The sequence below is a fragment of the Meleagris gallopavo genome, chromosome 2, assembly GCF_905368555.1.
Source record: "Meleagris gallopavo chromosome 2, MGAL_WU_HG_1.1, whole genome shotgun sequence".
Lineage (NCBI taxonomy): Eukaryota > Metazoa > Chordata > Aves > Galliformes > Phasianidae > Meleagris > Meleagris gallopavo.
Genome location: NC_139405.1, coordinates 44,565,176 through 44,583,210, shown reverse-complemented (window position 1 = coordinate 44,583,210; position 18,035 = coordinate 44,565,176). Strand labels below are relative to the sequence as shown.

The 18,035-nt window shown below is 34.7% G+C and overlaps 1 protein-coding gene across 6 annotated transcripts in view; it reads left to right on the top strand.

Annotated features, from left to right (window-relative positions):
- Nucleotides 1-18,035, top strand: part of MAP3K4 (mitogen-activated protein kinase kinase kinase 4) — a 69,254-nt gene that overhangs the window by 24,116 nt on the left and 27,103 nt on the right. For all 6 annotated transcript variants that reach the window (XR_014881312.1, XM_085216944.1, XM_085216942.1 and 3 more), the window contains exons 3-12: nt 328-1,709; nt 5,532-5,774; nt 9,636-9,782; nt 11,624-11,781; nt 12,178-12,294; nt 12,698-12,797; nt 12,930-13,013; nt 14,671-14,937; nt 16,742-16,891; nt 17,649-17,810. Coding sequence is in view for 5 of the 6 variants with exons in the window: in XM_085216944.1 (XP_085073070.1) it covers nt 328-1,709; nt 5,532-5,774; nt 9,636-9,782; nt 11,624-11,781; nt 12,178-12,294; nt 12,698-12,797; nt 12,930-13,013; nt 14,671-14,937; nt 16,742-16,891; nt 17,649-17,810 (2,810 nt within the window). In the remaining variant the exon portion in view is untranslated. The remainder of the gene's footprint in view (nt 1-327; nt 1,710-5,531; nt 5,775-9,635; nt 9,783-11,623; nt 11,782-12,177; nt 12,295-12,697; nt 12,798-12,929; nt 13,014-14,670; nt 14,938-16,741; nt 16,892-17,648; nt 17,811-18,035) is intronic.

The window sequence follows — 18,035 nt, the reverse complement described above, 5'->3', positions numbered from 1 at the left end:
ATTTTTAATTTTGGAAACATTCTTTCCTTCTTGATTGTACTCAGTTCTGTATAGATGACATACTCAGGATGATGAAAATTCTCTTGAGGTCCTTTCTACGCAAGAGGTAAAATAGGATGGGGAAAAAATCCTTCGGTATTACTACTGATTCTGCTGTACTAATGGTAATTTAGAAGACTTCATTTTACTTCTGCCCTGCCTTTTTTGTTTTACTGGTATTAGGAAATGTTATATGCACGCCCAAGAAATATGGTTGGAAGCTGATTGAGTGATGCATTTTCATGTTGGTTTAGTCAGATTCTTTCTCTCTTTTTTCTTTTATTACAGAAAAGATGAGTATACCACCTCAATCTGTGCACAAAGACAATGGGAAAACTGTTGAGAATGTGGAGGAGCACAGCTATAAACAAGGGAAAAAAATTCGTGACACCCTAAGGACAACAGAACGAGATCACAAGAAAAATGTGCAGTGCTCATTTATGTTAGACTCAGTTGGTGGGTCTCTGCCGAAAAAAACAATTCCAGATGTTGATCTCAATAAGCCTTACCTCAGCCTTGGCTGTAGCAATGCTAAGCTTCCGGTCTCTGTGCCCATGCCAATCTCCAGAACTGCACGCCAGACTTCTAGGACTGATTGCCCAGCAGACCGCTTAAAATTCTTTGAAACCTTGCGGCTTTTGTTAAAACTTACCTCAGTCTCAAAAAAAAAGGACAGGGAGCAAAGAGGACAGGAAAGCACCTCTTCTGTCTGGCTGAACCGATCCAATGAACTGATCTGGCTGGAGCTGCAAGCTTGGCATGCTGGCCGGAGCATTAATGACCAAGACCTCTATCTCTATGCAGCCCGTCAAGCTATCCCTGATATTATCAATGAAATCCTCACATTCAAAGTGAACTATGGAAGCTTCTCCTATGTAAAAAATGGAGCCAGTCTCAATGGTACGTCAGGAGAGGGAGTTTGCAAAGCTACACATGGAACTAGTGCTTTGGGTTACTCAAGTTACCATGAACACCTCCATCGCCAGCGGATCTCGTTTGAGCAAGTAAAGCGAATAATGGAGCTGCTAGAGTATATAGAAGCACTTTATCCATCTCTGCAGGCTCTTCAAAAGGACTATGAAAAATATGCTGCAAAGGACTTCCAAGACAGAGTGCAGGCACTCTGTCTGTGGTTGAACATTACGAAAGACTTAAATCAAAAACTAAGGATTATGGGGACTGTTTTGGGTATTAAAAATCTCTCTGACATTGGCTGGCCAGTGTTTGAAATTCCTTCTCCTCGACCATCTAAGGATGATGATCCAGAGGATGAAGAAGTTGAGAGGGAAACTGACGTAAAGGAATCCTCAGGAACATGCACAGAGGACAGTGATGGCGAAGAACAAATCTCTGAAGAGAATGTTGAGGAACTTAGACAAGCCATCCAGAACAGTTTTACTAATCAGCCAAATTTTGACTTTCAGGACCATTTTTCAAGGAAGCTTGATAGGCTTGAATCTGGGGATGACTCTGCCTCTTGGATTATTCCAGAATGCAGTGCTGAGGCAGGCTGCAGCAAACACTGTTTGACTTCTATTTACAGGCCGTTTGTAGACAAAGCACTGAAGCAAATGGGGTTGAGGAAGCTAATTTTAAGACTGCACAAGCTAATGCATGGTTCATTGCAAAGGGCTCGTATGGCGTTGGTAAGGAGTGATTGCCCACTGGAGGTAGGTTGTTATTGTGTAAATGGGTGCCTCCATCTACAGTATTGTTTTTAACTGAAACTGGAGGAATTAGAGCCATACAGAAGTATTGATTGCTTTTCTGGTTTTGGAAGATAATGTATATTATGATTAAAAGCCCTATTCTAATTCTGTTGAAACAAATCTGTTATTTGACGCGAATTAGAATGTGTGAAGCTCATAAAATTTCCTAACAGCCAAAGCTGCGAGTCAGAACAAGGTAACTATTGAAGTGATACTTTTTACTTCTCTTCAGGATCGACTGTCTCTCTGCAAGACATCCTTTATCAAAACATAATTAGTTTTGTTTTTTTTTTTTTCCATTACCTAAATGAATGAAATACTGTGGTGGTGCATTATGCTTAAGGCCAGACTGGATAAGTAAATGGACTCTTGAAATTTACCAAAGCAAGTCATGTTAGCATACTGCCTTTTTCAACTACCTTTTTTATTTTATTATTTTATTTTTTATTTTTTTTTATTTTATTTTATTTTTTCTTTAGATGATGCTATATTCTTAATAAAGAATAATTGAGAGTTAGTAAAATTATAAGATAAGCAATAAATGAAGGACAATAGCCTAGGTTTGATATGGTAACTTGTGGCAGAATGCAGTTTCTTAAACTGTTATCTAACTTTTGGGCAATTCTGTGTTAGGAACAACTAGTAGTTAGGATTATTTGCCCTCCTTGATGATGCGCAAAAGTCTGGGGTCTAACAAGGGATTCTGGATTAAGGTTTTCTTAGCTAACATTCCCATTGTAACATGGATATTGTATGTGGTGTGAAACACATTACTGATCTCTAAGTGTGACTGTCACATTTGCAAAAGAAACAGGGATCCTTAACTCTCTTGGAGGTTATTTTAGAGGAAAACTGAATTTATAAATATAAAGCGACTGGATTTTAAAAATGTTTTATTTATGCTTTTGCTGATTTGGAGATTACAGTAAAAAACAGAGCTATTCAATTTTTGTTGTCTAATTGGTTTCAACTCTATGAATGTTCTAGGAACTTTTGCATTAAAACAGGTTGGCACCTTTGGAGAGCCATGTGCATAAGCAGAACTTGCAGGTGTCTGCTACAGTAACCAAACTAAAACCCTTATAATACTTAAGTGGAAAATTTAGCTTATTGTGTAGGCCAAACTATCTTTAAAAAAGAAAGGGAATAAAGTATAATTTGGAGGGATTTTGAATTATTTTGAGCATATTTTTGAAACTGCTAAATATCTTAAATGTCTTGAGTGTTCTTAAAACAAGTTAATGAAACACCAGTAACTGGAGTCTTTGTTGAAGAGTCACAGAAATAAACCACTTAGTAATTTGACAAAGGTTGATTTGTGTAAGATGTAAGATGTCTCTCCTTCTCTATTTTAATGACTTTGAGCATTCATTTTCTGTAACTATTCCATTTTCTTTGGAGTATTGTCCTCATTTAAGAAATGATATTGTGACTGAAGTTGAACGTTACTAAGTCATAAACTTTCCTGCTCCAAAATTAAATGAAGGCAATGAAAAGAGAGAAAATGGTGCTTGTCAGAAGTGTGGTACCTGTCACAAAAGATGATGTTACACTGAAGTAGAAGAGAGGTTTCTCGTAGTTTTGAATTGGTCTTTGCAGCTGGCAGTATTTTGAAAGTAGAAATTAGTAGATTAGTGGTAATTTCATTTTAAAGATACACAAATGCTTATACAGATGGTTGTTTTTTAGAAGTTTTAAGGTACAAGTTTCATTCATTATGGTTATATTTCTAATTTTTTTGGTTTCTAATTTATGCAGGATCTTAAATGGCTTGAGATTTTTGTTTTCTCTTTTTGTTTCTTTGTTTTAAAGAAACATAGACACTTGAGAGAAGCTGATATTGGACCTGTTTAAGGTTAAGATTAGATTAAGCTAAGCAACAGAAGGTTAAATGTCTTAATGTCATGTGCTGATGTCTTAATGTTAGGAAATGAAATAGCACATTTATTCAGTTTTGTTTCATTACTTTTATTCATATCTTAGTTTTTAATATTTTTATAATAGCTAGATTTTTCCAACACTATGCTTGCATTGCTATGAGGATTGTATTTCTCAAATATTTTATTATTCTGTGGAGGTGAAGCATCTTCAACAATAATTTGTTATTAATGAAAGTCTCTTGTATAAAAGCCCTTAGCACTTCTGCTGTTCTTCAGAAGCTAGACTTATGCAAAAGATTATTTAATACCAAAAAGACATTAATATATCTCTTAAGAAGCTGATCAACTAGTGATTAGGCTTCAGCTAAGCTAGATGTAGAGGAAATTCATGCATGTTTGCTGTCTGCATAATGAGCTAGTGGTTTATAAACCACATGAGAATCTGCAGCTTGTAACATTTTGTTCTAACATTAGAGTGTAATGAATATGCTATCCCATCCCTTTGCCAATTGAGAAACTAAATTAAATTGAAAAAATAAATACACTAAAAAACAGACTTTGTGCCTGTCATTCTGCGTGGCTCTTCTGAGAAAGCAAAGCTTGTGCAGTACTTTAGGCATAAATGTAAAAAATCTGTGAGTGTAAAATTAGAAACTTTAAAAAAAAAAAAATCTCTTAGATAAGATAAGGAGCTTAAAAATGATTTAAATTTTTTAATCCTTGTAGGCCTCACTGTAAGATTCTAATCTTATTTATCATGTTTTCCTTTCCTTTGAAGTGATGTTCAATTTGACATTGAAGAAAATGCTAATTATATTTAATATACCAATAAAAGATATTCATACTTAGCAGCTATGAAATAAGAATTGGAATGAAATGGACTCAATCTTATACAAATCTTATATTCTGTACTATGTGTTGTTATCACTAAGATCTGCAAACGTGTTGAGATAAGCATTTTCTTCTTAGATTAAAACCCACAACGACTACATGTGCAGTTTTTTATAGAGTATTATCAAAAGACCTATAGTTTAGGTATCTAGAGTGTACAGTTCAGATTTTTTCAATTATGATCACTAATAAGAAATGTCATTTCATTTAAATGAAAAAATAAATTTAATAATGGGAAAAAACAGCTTGATCTCTTTTACTTTCCTCTTTAAATTTCATTTTCAATTTCTTATCTCTACCAAAATTCAGAGCGTATTATTTTATAAGTTTTGTTCAGCTTAGCTAGTAACAGTTCTATGAAAATTGCATTACTTTATAATGTGTAGTTTTATGTAAGACAGTTGGAAAACAAAAATTGTAGATGTTCTCCGTATTTGAAAAGGAATGATGTTACTTGCCTGACCTAAACAACTACAAACTTGTTTCTTAATTTGTAGTCATTAGTATAAAGCCTTTTTATTTCTTATTATTTTTAATATATTGTGAAAATTTCAAGTACTGTACCTTATGAGGATTTAAGTATACATATTCCTATATTATATAAGGCTTAATTGCTGTGTTTGTGATAACCTCAAACATCAGTTTCTTCTTCTGTAGTGATTTTTGATGTTTAATCAGTGATTAATTATTTTAAATCAGTAACATAAAGTAAAAAATAGTGTTGTTCACTCCCAAAGGTACATTAGTGTTAACCTCAGTATGGTGATCCTCAAATTAAACAAAATAAAAAATAGTGTTAGCTTCAAAAATAACAAGATGACAAAAAAACCACCACCTAAACAAAAAATAAAAATAGAATTGAAACTCCTGTGGTTGATTTGCCGATAATTGATAGGCAGCTGTAATAGAATCTTGCCTTTTAAAAATAGTCTTTTTTGTATGCTACTTTGATTAGACCCTAAGTCTTAAAGAATTTGGGGATCCTTTTTATGATACCTATTTCTTGTTACAGTTTTCAGAATGTCCAGATCCCATGTTGTGTTCAGATTATGTGCAGTTATTAAATTCCCCACCTTGCTGTGAGCAAAAATGCAGCACTGTATCATGGGAAGAGCTGAAATCCATGGATTTGCCATCTTTTGAACCTGCATTCTTGGTCCTTTGCCGAGTCCTACTCAATGTTATCCATGAATGTCTCAAGCTAAGGTTGGAACAAAGGCCTGCTGGGGAGCCATCTCTTTTGAGTATTAAACAGGTTTGCTTCAAGTGTTTTTAATTTTTTTCTATTTGAAATTACTTTGTTTCTTTCATCTATTTAAAGAGGATTTGTTTAAGAAATGAGAGTTTATAATTATGTAATAATTTCTGTAAATTGTCTTTATTTCGTACGGAGATGTGGTTTTTGCGTGGTAAACAACTGGTTATGTGTACCTCTCTGATCTAGACATCCAGGAATCAAAATTGGTGATTAAAGAATTATCAGCCAGCAAAGGTAAATAGTATTTGTTCCATTTGCATTACAAGCTATGTAATCTTGTCCAGCACACTTATTTGTATGTGGGTTTTCTAAGCAGAGTAACCAGTTTTATGGGAATAGATTTAAGGGTTTGTATATTTGTTATACATTTCATTTGATCATTTTTTCTTTGTGCATGAAAGACCTCTACCAATATGGTGTGGATTCATAGTGTGAGCTGACTAAGAACAAAAACTAAATGGGGAAAAAATGCTCTTACTGTGCAATATTTTTTTATGTAAATATCTGATCATTTTAAGTATACTTACCCAAGATTGTGAGTCCTGTCACAGCTTGAGAATTTTCCATGAGGATTTCTCTTCTGATAGTTATCATATACGAGAAAGGCTGTTCAGATAGTATCAGTATGTCTTGGACTGGGCTTCGAGAAATGTTGATCTAAACTCATGTCCCTGCTCTCTGGTGAATATAACCAGAATATGGCTTTGTCAGGTAGTCTTTCAGGGTAAACATTTAAATACACTCTCTGACTGAGTATGATTTCATATTCTAGTTATTCAGAACTCAAAAATCAATTGCCAGAGTATCTTATAGTCCCAGCTGCATAAGTTTCTGACAGCTCTTTTAGTGAGGGACTTACAACTTCAATCTCAATAGTCATATTTATAGAATAGTATACTGTATTATAAAGTGCAACATCCTTCTTTCCCAGAGACAGATTATATTTTTTTGCCCTCATGTTATATTTATGAAATTTGAGTTGTGCAAAAATGGCTATTTCTCCATGGAAAACTATATATTTGTTACAAACTGTTTTGATTGTATTTACTGTCTACTAATTACATTTAAAAAAATGAATTTAACTGTGCAAATGTGTACTATCCCACACAATATTCAGTAGTTCTAGATGATTCTCATCTGTCTTGAGTTTGTCCTGAGAAGTGGATTTACTGTCGTAAAAGCTTTTTCCTTACAAAATTCAGTGGAGAAATTAGATCGGTACACCTGAAAACTTTTATTTCCGGATTATAGGATACTGTATTAGAAGAGTGCAATTTACATACTTTCTTCTTCTTCAAGATCCCTTAGATTTGTAACCAGAAGCACTAAAGCATACTGTAAGTTGATGCAGGTGCTTATTTCTTAGAAATTCTGTTATTCACACGCTTATTATCCAGGCAGTATTTGAATACATGTTTTAACAATTAAAGAAGAAAGCAGTCAAAGGATTTGTGTTTGGGTGGTAAAAACAGTATCTATCAGCACTCTCTCTGGATAACCTTAACAGCACATAGAATCATAGAATGGCTTGGGTTGGAAGGGACCTCAAGGATCATGAAGCTCCAACTTCTCCTGCTGCATGAGGGGCCACCAACCTCCATATCTAATACTAGACCAAGCTGCCCAGGGCCCCATCCAGCCTGGTCTTGAACACCTTCAGGGACAGGGCATCCGCAGCCTCTCTGGGCAGCCTGTGCCAGCATGTTGCTTCCTGAAATTTTTGGATCAGCAGTCCCTCGAAGTTAGCTGACAACATTTTGGGTATTGACTGTTAGCTGTCATGTAGCACACATTACTTGTAGGTAGCCTGACCTAGCTGAAAAGGGAAAAGTTACAGCTACCTGGTTGTCTGCTAAGTGACTGATTCTGTCCGGAGAGGAACCACGATGTACTGACTAGTTTACTGGTTCTGCTTGATTGGATTTTATGTGTTAGGTATAATTATTGGTCATTTGAGTAGATGTTGATGTAAGTTTTGAAAATTTGTAGTGGATAAATTTAAATGTTTGGGGACAGATAATGAATTTGTAGGTCAAGTAAATACTTAGGGGAAAAAAAAGATCTTATAGAATAGCTTGCTCTAAACTACGGTACTCCAGAGGCTCTGACCCATCCCACCTCCTCTGCAGAAAAGAAATTCTTCTAGAAGCACCCTAAACAAAAAATGGGTTATCAAACAAACCAATAATGGTGGCAATATTTTCAGTTTGTAGACCATGTTTTTGATTTGCTTACTGCCTTGTAAGTTTCTATTCCTAAAGCTGACATTTAAAATTAGCGTTACATATTTGTAGTTTGCTCTTCTTGTAAATTCTATGCTCTGTTATTGAATAACACTATACCTTACTGTATGGGCAGTACTATTTAAATAAGAAATCTCTTTTTAATAGTGTTTTAATAGTATTTTATCTTGGAATAGACAAGGGATCCTCTGCAAGGATTAGAAGTACTTTTCTAGTATCTGTAAAGTGTACTATAATATGAAGTGTTAGGGACAAGTGATACTGCTGAGTCCCACCTGTCTCTGTGAATAACAGATTGATTATTATATACCAATTTTAAGTTCTTTGAACAAATGACGCTTTCCTTTGTGGGTCCAGTGGCAAAATGAAGCAATAGATTAGCACTGTGTATACTGTATGTGACTGAGTGGAGAGTAGGGCACTTTCATTTTTAAATAAGACACAATGTCTGATTTTTAGATTTCCACATTATAGTGAATTACTGTGGGTTTTTTTTTCTCTTTTTTTCCTTGAACTGCTAACAGATCTGAGTTTAGAAAGCTACAGTTGTTTTTCCCCTCCATGCTGAGAGACATAGTGTTTTTGTTTTTGCCTATAAAAGATTCGAAAGTACTCTTGCCATGTTGTGGCTGTAGGTGTTTTGCTTTCATGCCGTTGTACTTTCTCATATATTGAGATAGTGATATTTTCTTTTGCCAGGACAGGCCTTAATAAGGAATTCAAAAAGGTTGACCAACCAACAACTCCATCCCCTCTGACCACCCAAATGTACCCTTCTCTTTCCTCTTTTGATTTCATATATTAATTTATTAAATTTAATTAAATCTTAATTAATTTGGTGCTCAAAAAAGGTCGGGATGTCAGACCTGGAGGCTGATGATAATTTCAAAAGAATACACATTTTGCTCTGGAAGGGATTTTGAGAGAGACATTTGCTAGTGGGGGGTTGAAATCCATTGTGTTATGTACTCCTGTGTTTGTGCTTGTGCATGTTTCTTTAGACAAATAAAAGTTGTAAGCTTTCAGGTAAGAAAGACCACTGTTTGACCACAAGCAAACATGTAGTGGTCAGAAGATCTTTTGCCTAAGATTAGCCATTTCCAGTGAAACAGCAGAATGAGTATCAGCTGCTTTTCAGGTACAGATTTTGGAGTTGTGGACACCTGACCAATAGATTGAAAATAAAATTTGTGTAGTAACTTATTTCTCATAGGTCTCCAAGCGTCTGTCAAATATGCTGCGTATTATTCATGATTTGCTTCTGTTTAAAGTTGCTTTTGGTCATCGTGAGACCTCTTGCTCATTTCCAAATGTTTAATCTATCCAGTGAGGTGCTTACTGTGGCCCTGGGTGGAAAACGGAATATGAAATGTCAGCTCCAATCTCCATTTGAAGTTATATGGCAAATGATGTGATGGCAGTTAGGTAATCCAAGCAAACTAGCACGGATCTCTCCTGGAGACATACAGTGACCTGCATGCATTTCTAAAAGCATTTAGAAATTGCTCAGTGATAAACTAAGACAAACATCTGACAAAATTAAGTTTTCATATCCTGAAGACAATTTATGAGTAGTGTCTTGACTGACTCCAGTTTTTGGGTTTTTCTTTTGCAGCTAGTGAGAGAGTGTAAGGAGGTTCTGAAGGGTGGCCTGTTGATGAAGCAATATTACCAATTTATGTTGCGTGAGGTATTAGATGACTTGCAAAAGATTGATTGCAACATTGATGCTTTTGAAGAGGACCTGCATAAAATGTTAATGGTAAGCTTCAAAACAAGGGAAGGCATTTGGAGTTCTACTAAGAGTACTGATCTGAATAATACTCATAGATGTGTATTGTTCCTGTTAGGTATAGATACTGCTAACCTGTTGTTCTTCTTTGGCATTAACATAATGTTATTCTTCTAAAGGACTCTTAAAGATGATATAATAGCCATTGTCATTTAAAACAATACTAATTTTTGTTTACTGGACCATGAAACAGTAGATCTGTAAATAGCAGGTACTTTCAAGAAAACGCTTCATAAATAGACCTGTCAATTGGATACAGTTTTTTAAATGTTTAATAATCTTCTAGTAGTGAATAAAAAAATATAATTGTTTGACCAACATTGTGTCTTAATACTTTAATACCTTATGTTCATCCATGAAAGGTGCCTTACTTTTGATCTGTGTTCATTATTGTAATAAGTGAAGCACAAAAGTATCTTCAAAGTAAGTGCTTTACTTCTCAATAATCCTCAAAGTAATATTTAAATCAAGTAAATTTAATTTAAATTGCTGTTCCTTTAGATGTGACTTATTTTTATTATTTTTGAGTTGTATGATTTTAGTCCTTGCTGTTCTGGGGGGAAAAACAAAACAAAACAAATAAAACCAAGAACAATAAGATATACATCAGTACCTTATTTACTAATGTTTTATCAGCAGAGCTGCTGGTACTATCAGTTGTTGAGGATCCATAGTTATTTCTTTTTACCTGCTTTTTGTTGCCTGTAATAGGGAAAATATGCTGTTACACCTAAAGTTTCTTATGCAGAATGTCTGCTTTTATTGCCATCTGAAATTTAAGAAACTTCCAGCAGAAATGACCTGTCTAGGTGAAAGGAAAATGATTCATCTTGTCTGTTCTGAAATTCCTTACTTATTTTGTTACGTAGCTGTAGTGTTTTGTGCTGTGAGGCAAGAGCTCAAACTTTGACAGCAGTTTCAATTGTATCAGGACCTTGCTTTTTTTAAGTCATGAAAGGGATGGTGACAGGACTGTGCAAGCTGAAATAATCTTATCAAAATTCAGAAAAGCACCACAGTGTCTGCCCACCGTCAAGTAGAGTTTTAAGATTTTCCATAACTTGGTATTACAACATTGTGATCTGAAAATACCTGAAAACAATAGGAAATTTTATCCATTTCTAATGATGGCCATTTGTTGATTTTTATGGATGATCCAACAAAACATGGTTAAATAGTTGCTTTTTTTTTTTTTTTTTTTTGAGTTGTTCGTGATCCCTAAGGGCAAATGTTTAAAGAACTGTACTTACCTGGATTTTTTGGTTAGATTAAAACTGTAATAATGAAAAAAAAATATAAGAAGTAAGGGTTGGTATAAAGAGATATAAGGTATAACAGAATCTGAGAGCCTTGTTCTCTGCACTTATCCATACCCAGGAGTATGGATCCAAATATTTTTTGAATAATCCAGTTAGTAAAAAATTTAGGAGTGTTTTTTTTGTGGTTTTTTTCTTTTTTTTTTTTTTTTTTTTTTTTCCAGTAGTTCTGCTTTAACTAGCTCTAAGTACAGTATGTATTCAGCAGTATGGTGGTGGATAGCAGCACAGTAAGTAAGGTGATGTTGCTACAGGTATTTTCAAAAAAGTATTGTAGGGAGTGTATTTCAGCACCACTTTTTTATTTCCTGAGTCATAAGTTTCACCATCTTTGTGGAAAAACATAACTCATTTTCACTCCTAGCAAACAAAACATGTAGAAATATTTTCTAAAAATTGTATAATACTAGGTTTGCTTGTTGATTTGGGAAGTTGTAGTCCTTAGTTGCAGGCTGTGTAACAATTTCTGCTTAAATGATCTCTTTCCACATGCAGGTTTACTTTGATTACATGCGAAGCTGGATCCAAATGCTACAGCAGTTACCTCAAGCATCTCATAGTTTAAAAAATCTCCTAGAGGAAGAATGGAATTTCACCAAAGAAATAACTCCTTATATAAGAGGAGGAGAAGCTCAAGCTGGAAAACTATTCTGGTAGGTTTTAATTACTCTGTTTATGACGCCAATTTGTACCAGTTTTTATGCGAGTTAGTACTTGTTCAGGGTTCCCAGATTGGGCTTCTCGAGGCTTCGGTAAGCTGGTAATAATCTTTCTGTGAGCTATTGGATTGTTGCAATGAGTGTAGCTACAGGATCTAGTAAGTGCAGATTGCACTTACTCTAGTTATAACTGGAATGACTACTAAAATGGAAGGTCCCTGTTCCTGCTAGCCCTGCACATGTAGAGTAACAGGGGGCCCCCAAGATGCTGCTTGCTTCTTCAGTTTGACTTGGCAACACAGCTCTCTTGCATTGGATAGAGTAGGAAGAAGTTTAAGGTGCCATGCTACCCTGAATAAGACTGAAGTTCTACCATTTCTGTTGCTACAGTGATATTGCAGGAATGCTGCTGAAATCTACAGGAATATTTTTAGATTCTGGACTACAAGACAGTTGTGATGAATTTTGGGCCAGTGCCGATGACAGTACTGCATCAGATGAAATAAGGTATTAAGCCCTTTGGCTTAATAATAATAAGCACACTTGTGTTTCTATACCCCTGACAGGTACATACTACATTTTAATTCTTAGAATGAAAACTTAGTAAATTCCATAGACTTTTTTGCTCATGTTTCTGTATGTAGTAATATTGAATTATTCTTTTAAAACCTAATAACCTTCTTTTAATTCAGGGTGTCAGAAATTGTTATCTAATGATCTTTAAATTCTGCTTTTATATCCTTAACAAAAATGTGCTTGGACAAATTCAATTGATATTAATCATCTGCTTGTAAATATTTTTTTCTATGATCTTTCTATTGATAGACAAATTAAAAAATCTTCTAATAGCTGTGTAAATGTTAACATGGTTTATTAAAACACTGTCACTTCATTCCTACCAATATTTCAGGAGGTCTGTCATAGAGACCAGCCGAGCACTCAAAGAACTGTTTCATGAAGCTAGAGAAAGGGCCTCTAAGGCTCTTGGATTTGCTAAAATGCTAAGGAAGGTAAGTTCACAATAGAGTTTCATGTGATTTACTGGTGTTCGCTATTATTTATACGCTTTAAATAAATGTAGGTTGAAAGTATATTCTTTTGATGGTTTGGTTTTTTTTTTGATGTTTTGATGTTGCTTTTAGGACCTTGAAATAGCAGCAGAGTTTACATTGTCAGCCCCTGTCCGAGATCTTCTGAATGCTCTGAAAACAAAAGAGTATGCAAAGGTAAATTGAGTTCAAATGCATTAGTGTGGGGATGCTAAGCAAAGCACCAAAGCATATTTATGTTAATATTTTCAATTTTTTAATGTCACCTGTATATCTCAACATTTAAAATGTCGTGTATTTAATATTGAGTAGTGGCAGTACAATTATTTACTTTGTGTTTGTGTGAGAATGATAGCTTATGTTTTGGGAAATCAGAGTCTAATTGCTTGCCCTTCCAAAGTTTTCTGATTTAGGAAGTGCAGCAATGCTGCAATAGCGTTTTCCCATCTTGTGAGAGAAGAATAACTTAGTAAGGAATGGGCATATGGTGATGGGTTGGTGGTTGGACTAGATGACATTAGTAGTCCTTTCCAACCTTAATGATTCTATTATTCTATTAACTATTTCTAGAAAACTGTTGCACAGCAAAATCAAATTAATGCCATTGGGCACAGGTGCCCAATACTGACTGCATTATAAACTCCCACACAAATGGTTTCATGCTTTATTCCTTGGTCTAGTCTTTTATTGTAATTTGAATTTAAATAAATCACCTGTTTCAGTGAGTTATATTTATTTGGATCTGCTGCACTATTTTTTTTTTTTTTTTCTTGTATGTGTTTAAAGTACATAATTTCCAGTTGGGTAACAATTGACTGACTTTTACGTGAGAAATTTCCTGTTGGATTTGAATGAGTGATTGCTAAAAGAGGACATTGGCTCGAGGAAAGACAGACAAGTTCATAGGAGAGAAGCACATCAGGTGTTGGATAAATGGATAAAACCATTATGGATCAGATGATCTTTAGAACTCCTTTCCAGCCTAAGCTATAATCTGTTTAAAAAAAAAAAAAAAGAAAAAGAAAAAAAAAATCCAAAACATCTGGTTTAGCAGGACACTAGTCTGTGAACTGTTTAAAAGAGAGAGCGGTCACGAAAATTTTCAATTTACGTTTACTTTTAAAAAGTACTGTTTCTTACACTGCTGCTCTGAGACACAGTATTGGATTTTGTTAAAGGCAGTATCGTTGTTCCTTTGCACATTGTTGAAGAAAAGGTTGAATCTTGACTTTGAAAAGTTTGTTAGAGCATGTGGGTTAAATAATCCATTGTGAAGTCTTTAAGATTTATCTGCCTTTATGTGTTACCTCTCCCCTTTTTTAAGGGGAGACAAAATATGTCAATAAGACATATTTTGGTGATGAACACTTCATATACTGGCCTTCTATCATTGTGTAGGGTGTTGAAATTTTTAAAAACCTATTCAGTCAGATGAACATTAGTGTTTTGGGAAACTGTTTTAGATTTCATTAACGATGTTAACAGTTTTCATTTTGACCTGTGGATAATAGTGATTTTAATTGAGAAATGTACCTGCCTTATGTTAAAAATGCTGAGTGCAGTGTTTTGTCTTAGCTTGATGGCATCCAACTCTGAAAAGAAAGAACTAAACTTAAACTCTATATCAGTTACCTTATGACGGATCACAGAAATCAACTATTTTGCTGTTTTCACAGTCCGATTCTGACTCATGATTTGGTTAAAAATATTGCTTTAGCATGCATATTGTACAGCTACTTGAGATAACTTCTTTAAATTAGATGATGTCCCTATTTTACTTATCTCAGAGAAACTGAAACTCATTCATTCAATCTCATTTTATTTTCTTCTACAGGTACAAATCCCTGGACTTGAGAATTTACAAGTATTTGTTCCAAACAGTATTGCAGGTGAAAAGTCTGTGATTTTGCAGCTCCTAAATGCGGCTGCTGGAAAAGATTGCTCAAAAGATTCAGATGACATTGCGTATGAGGCCTATTTAATAATGACCAAACACAGTGACAAAGACCATGATTTAGGTGACATGTGGAGTGCATGGGAGGGCCAACCCGTCAAAGTAGTGCCACAAGTGGAAACTGTTGATACGCTACGAAGCATGCAGGTGGGTTGTGTCTTTTTGTTTTGCCTGTTTGTGTGATCTCCACGCTTTTTTGAAGTCTTCTCCTTCCAGATTAACCAAAATGATTTAAGTGAGGCATGTTTCATTTTATGTGCAGTAATTTAAATTATAGCACAGGATTGATTCGTAGCTGTGCTAGTAGACTCCACTGAATTTTAATGTTTCTTGAAAGTATTAATCTCTACCATGTACATTTTTCAGGGATAGATTTTTGTAGTAAGATGTTTTAAAGTCTTATTTGGTGTTCAGATGGGTTGACCTTCATGTTTTATTAAGAACTCACCGATCTTCAGTAATGTAGGTCATGTTTTCCACACACTGAAACAAATTAGTTTCAGTCTTGAGAGAATGGTGACATTTGAAGTAAAATATCTGTGGAGTTACTGGATGTTCAGTGGCTCTTTAGGAAGAAATATTTCCAGTCATACTTCCCTTCATTCCAAGCCAGTGGGGGTTCCTGCCAGTAGTTCTGCTGTGCTATAGTATCTGAGCCAGCTGCAGCTCCCTGCCCATCCTGTTTGCATGCTCTTATGGTAAGCTAAGTGAATTTTCCTTTTAGTATGTCATGCAGTTACTTGGATCCCTACCATAAATGGGCTCTCCTGTCTACTAACAGAGTGACTTTCCGTATCACTGGGTGTGGCCTCAGATGTTCTGAGGGGCCTCCAGCAGCTACGGGCAGTTGAAAATACCACTTCTGTATGTAGCACTGTTTATCTGTAGGCAAGACTAAACAGTAAAAAACAAACAAACAAAAAGGCTTTTAATTAAGTTTTTAAAATTTCATTGGACTTGTAGTGAAGATAACATTTCATTCAGTAAGTGAAAACAGCAGAAGATGGAATTTAGTTTGCAAATGGCATCCTATCTGACTTAGATAATATAATATGGATGCATTTATGTTTGTGTCTACATAACATTTAATAATCTCTTCTGAATTGCACATTGAAAAGTTAAAAGGGAAAAAGCTCTTCAGAAAGGTTGTGTCCTGTGTTGTAAATAGCATGCTTTAATTGCAAGCTAGAGAAAATATTTAAACTTGAGAAAAGGTGTTTTTTAAAAAGTAGCAGAATACCATCAAAATTTAAAGAAATTTGATCTTGAAAATACTGTTTGCTGGGGAGATTTAAAAAATGCAGATGAAATAAGTATTGTTTTGTAACATTTTTCAGCTCTCTTTTCTGTATTTTAAAGTTGACAGTACCACAGCAAAGATAGCACTACTTGCTATTCTGTGTACTTTTATAAAAGCCTGTGATATCAGAGCTCTGGTTTTCCAAACATACTCTTACATTTTAGTAATTTTCAAAATCTGAGCAAACACTGAGTTAAATCATTGTTTTTTGCAGTTCCTCTCAAATATATTACCTCACTTGGATAAAATTTGTTTATGTTGATTGTTACCCCTGTCTGCTTGGAGAAAGTATAATTTTTATATTTAGATATTGCCTTTGTATAAATATTTTTAAGATAATTTTTAACATGGTGTTTCCCAATTTTCAACAAGTTAATCATCTTTCCAGAAATGAATAGTAGTATATTCCCCTTGAAAACTTCTTGTGGCATTTAACCTTATAGACCTCTGCTTGAAAGGTGAGTGTTTATCAAGCTCTGTTGCCAGCATCAAGCTTTTCAGTGTGAATTAAGAATTCTGATGAGTAGCAAAGAGAGGAACCATATAATATGTTAAAATTCCCAAAACTTCCAGTTAGAATTTGCCAATGCAGGACATGTTTGTAGAGGGAAGGTTTTGTTGATAAGGACTAGTGGTATCTCATATTCCTAGGTTGACAACCTCCTTCTCGTAGTCATTCAGTCTGCCCATCTTGTGAGTCAGCGAAAAGCTTTCCAACAGTCTATAGAAGGGCTCATATCTCTCCACCAGGAACAGACATCCAGCCAACCAGTCATTGCCAAAGCTCTGCAGCAGCTAAAGGTAAGCAATTTTCCAGATTATCTCAGTAAAAATGATTTTACTTTGATCACTGATAAGTAGAGATATGTAAGGAGACTTGATTGCAATGCTAATGACGTTCTGCAGCTGTAATTTGTGCAGGACCACTGGAATTTATTTTCAGTACAATTTTCATTCTGTTTTTGCTAAGGATATGTGAGTGTAACTTTGAGCAATATTAGTATAATCATTGTTATATTAGTTATGTGGGTAACAAGTCTGTAACTCAATAGAAATATAGTAACAGAAAAAATAATGTCCTTCTTTGCGAGGATTAGGGAATGGAAGGAAAGTGTTTGATTTTTTTATTTTTTTTATTTTTTATTTTTAAAGATCCAGAAACACCAAGATATTTCTGTGTTGAATTTGCAGTATCATGGCCCTGTGTTTCCTCTTGAATTCAGTAGAAGCTATGTACACATCATTGTTAAAATACCACCAATGACTCGGTCATATTATAGATAGTAAAACTCATTTTCTTTTTTTCTTCCTTTGCTCTCGTTGTTTTTAAAGTTCATCTCATACAAGCAAACAAACTGAATTTGCAATACCGCATTTAATTATAAGACTTAGTGCAAATTCTGAAAAGTACTTGTTTTTCTGAGTTTGAATGAATTGTGGTGATATTAAAGTACACCTGCATTTAAAATAATGTAATCATCAGATTTGTGCTTGCCTTAATCTACTCAGCAGTCGAATATAAATAATAATGTGATCCTTTTTTGTTGTTGTTATTTAGAACGATGCATTGCAGCTATGCAATAAGATAAGCAGTGCCATTGACAGAGTTGATCATATGTTCACATCTGAGTTCGATGCTGAAGTTGATGAATCTGAATCTGTAACTTTGCAGCAATACTACCGGGAAGCCATGATTCAGGCTTACAATTTTGGATTTGAGGTAAGGAAACGAAGAGTTAATGACAATAATGATAATATGATTTGTGGAATTGGCGTGAAACTATCAGAACACTTAAAAACTATGATGAAAAAGATTGAAAAAGAACAGAAAGATATTGTAGACTCCAATTAGTAATGTCTGAAACTCTAAAAAGTGTTAAGAACTTGCTAAATTCAAGTGTAGTCTTGCAAGCTCTGCTACCTAGTTATGTTCTACATGAAATCA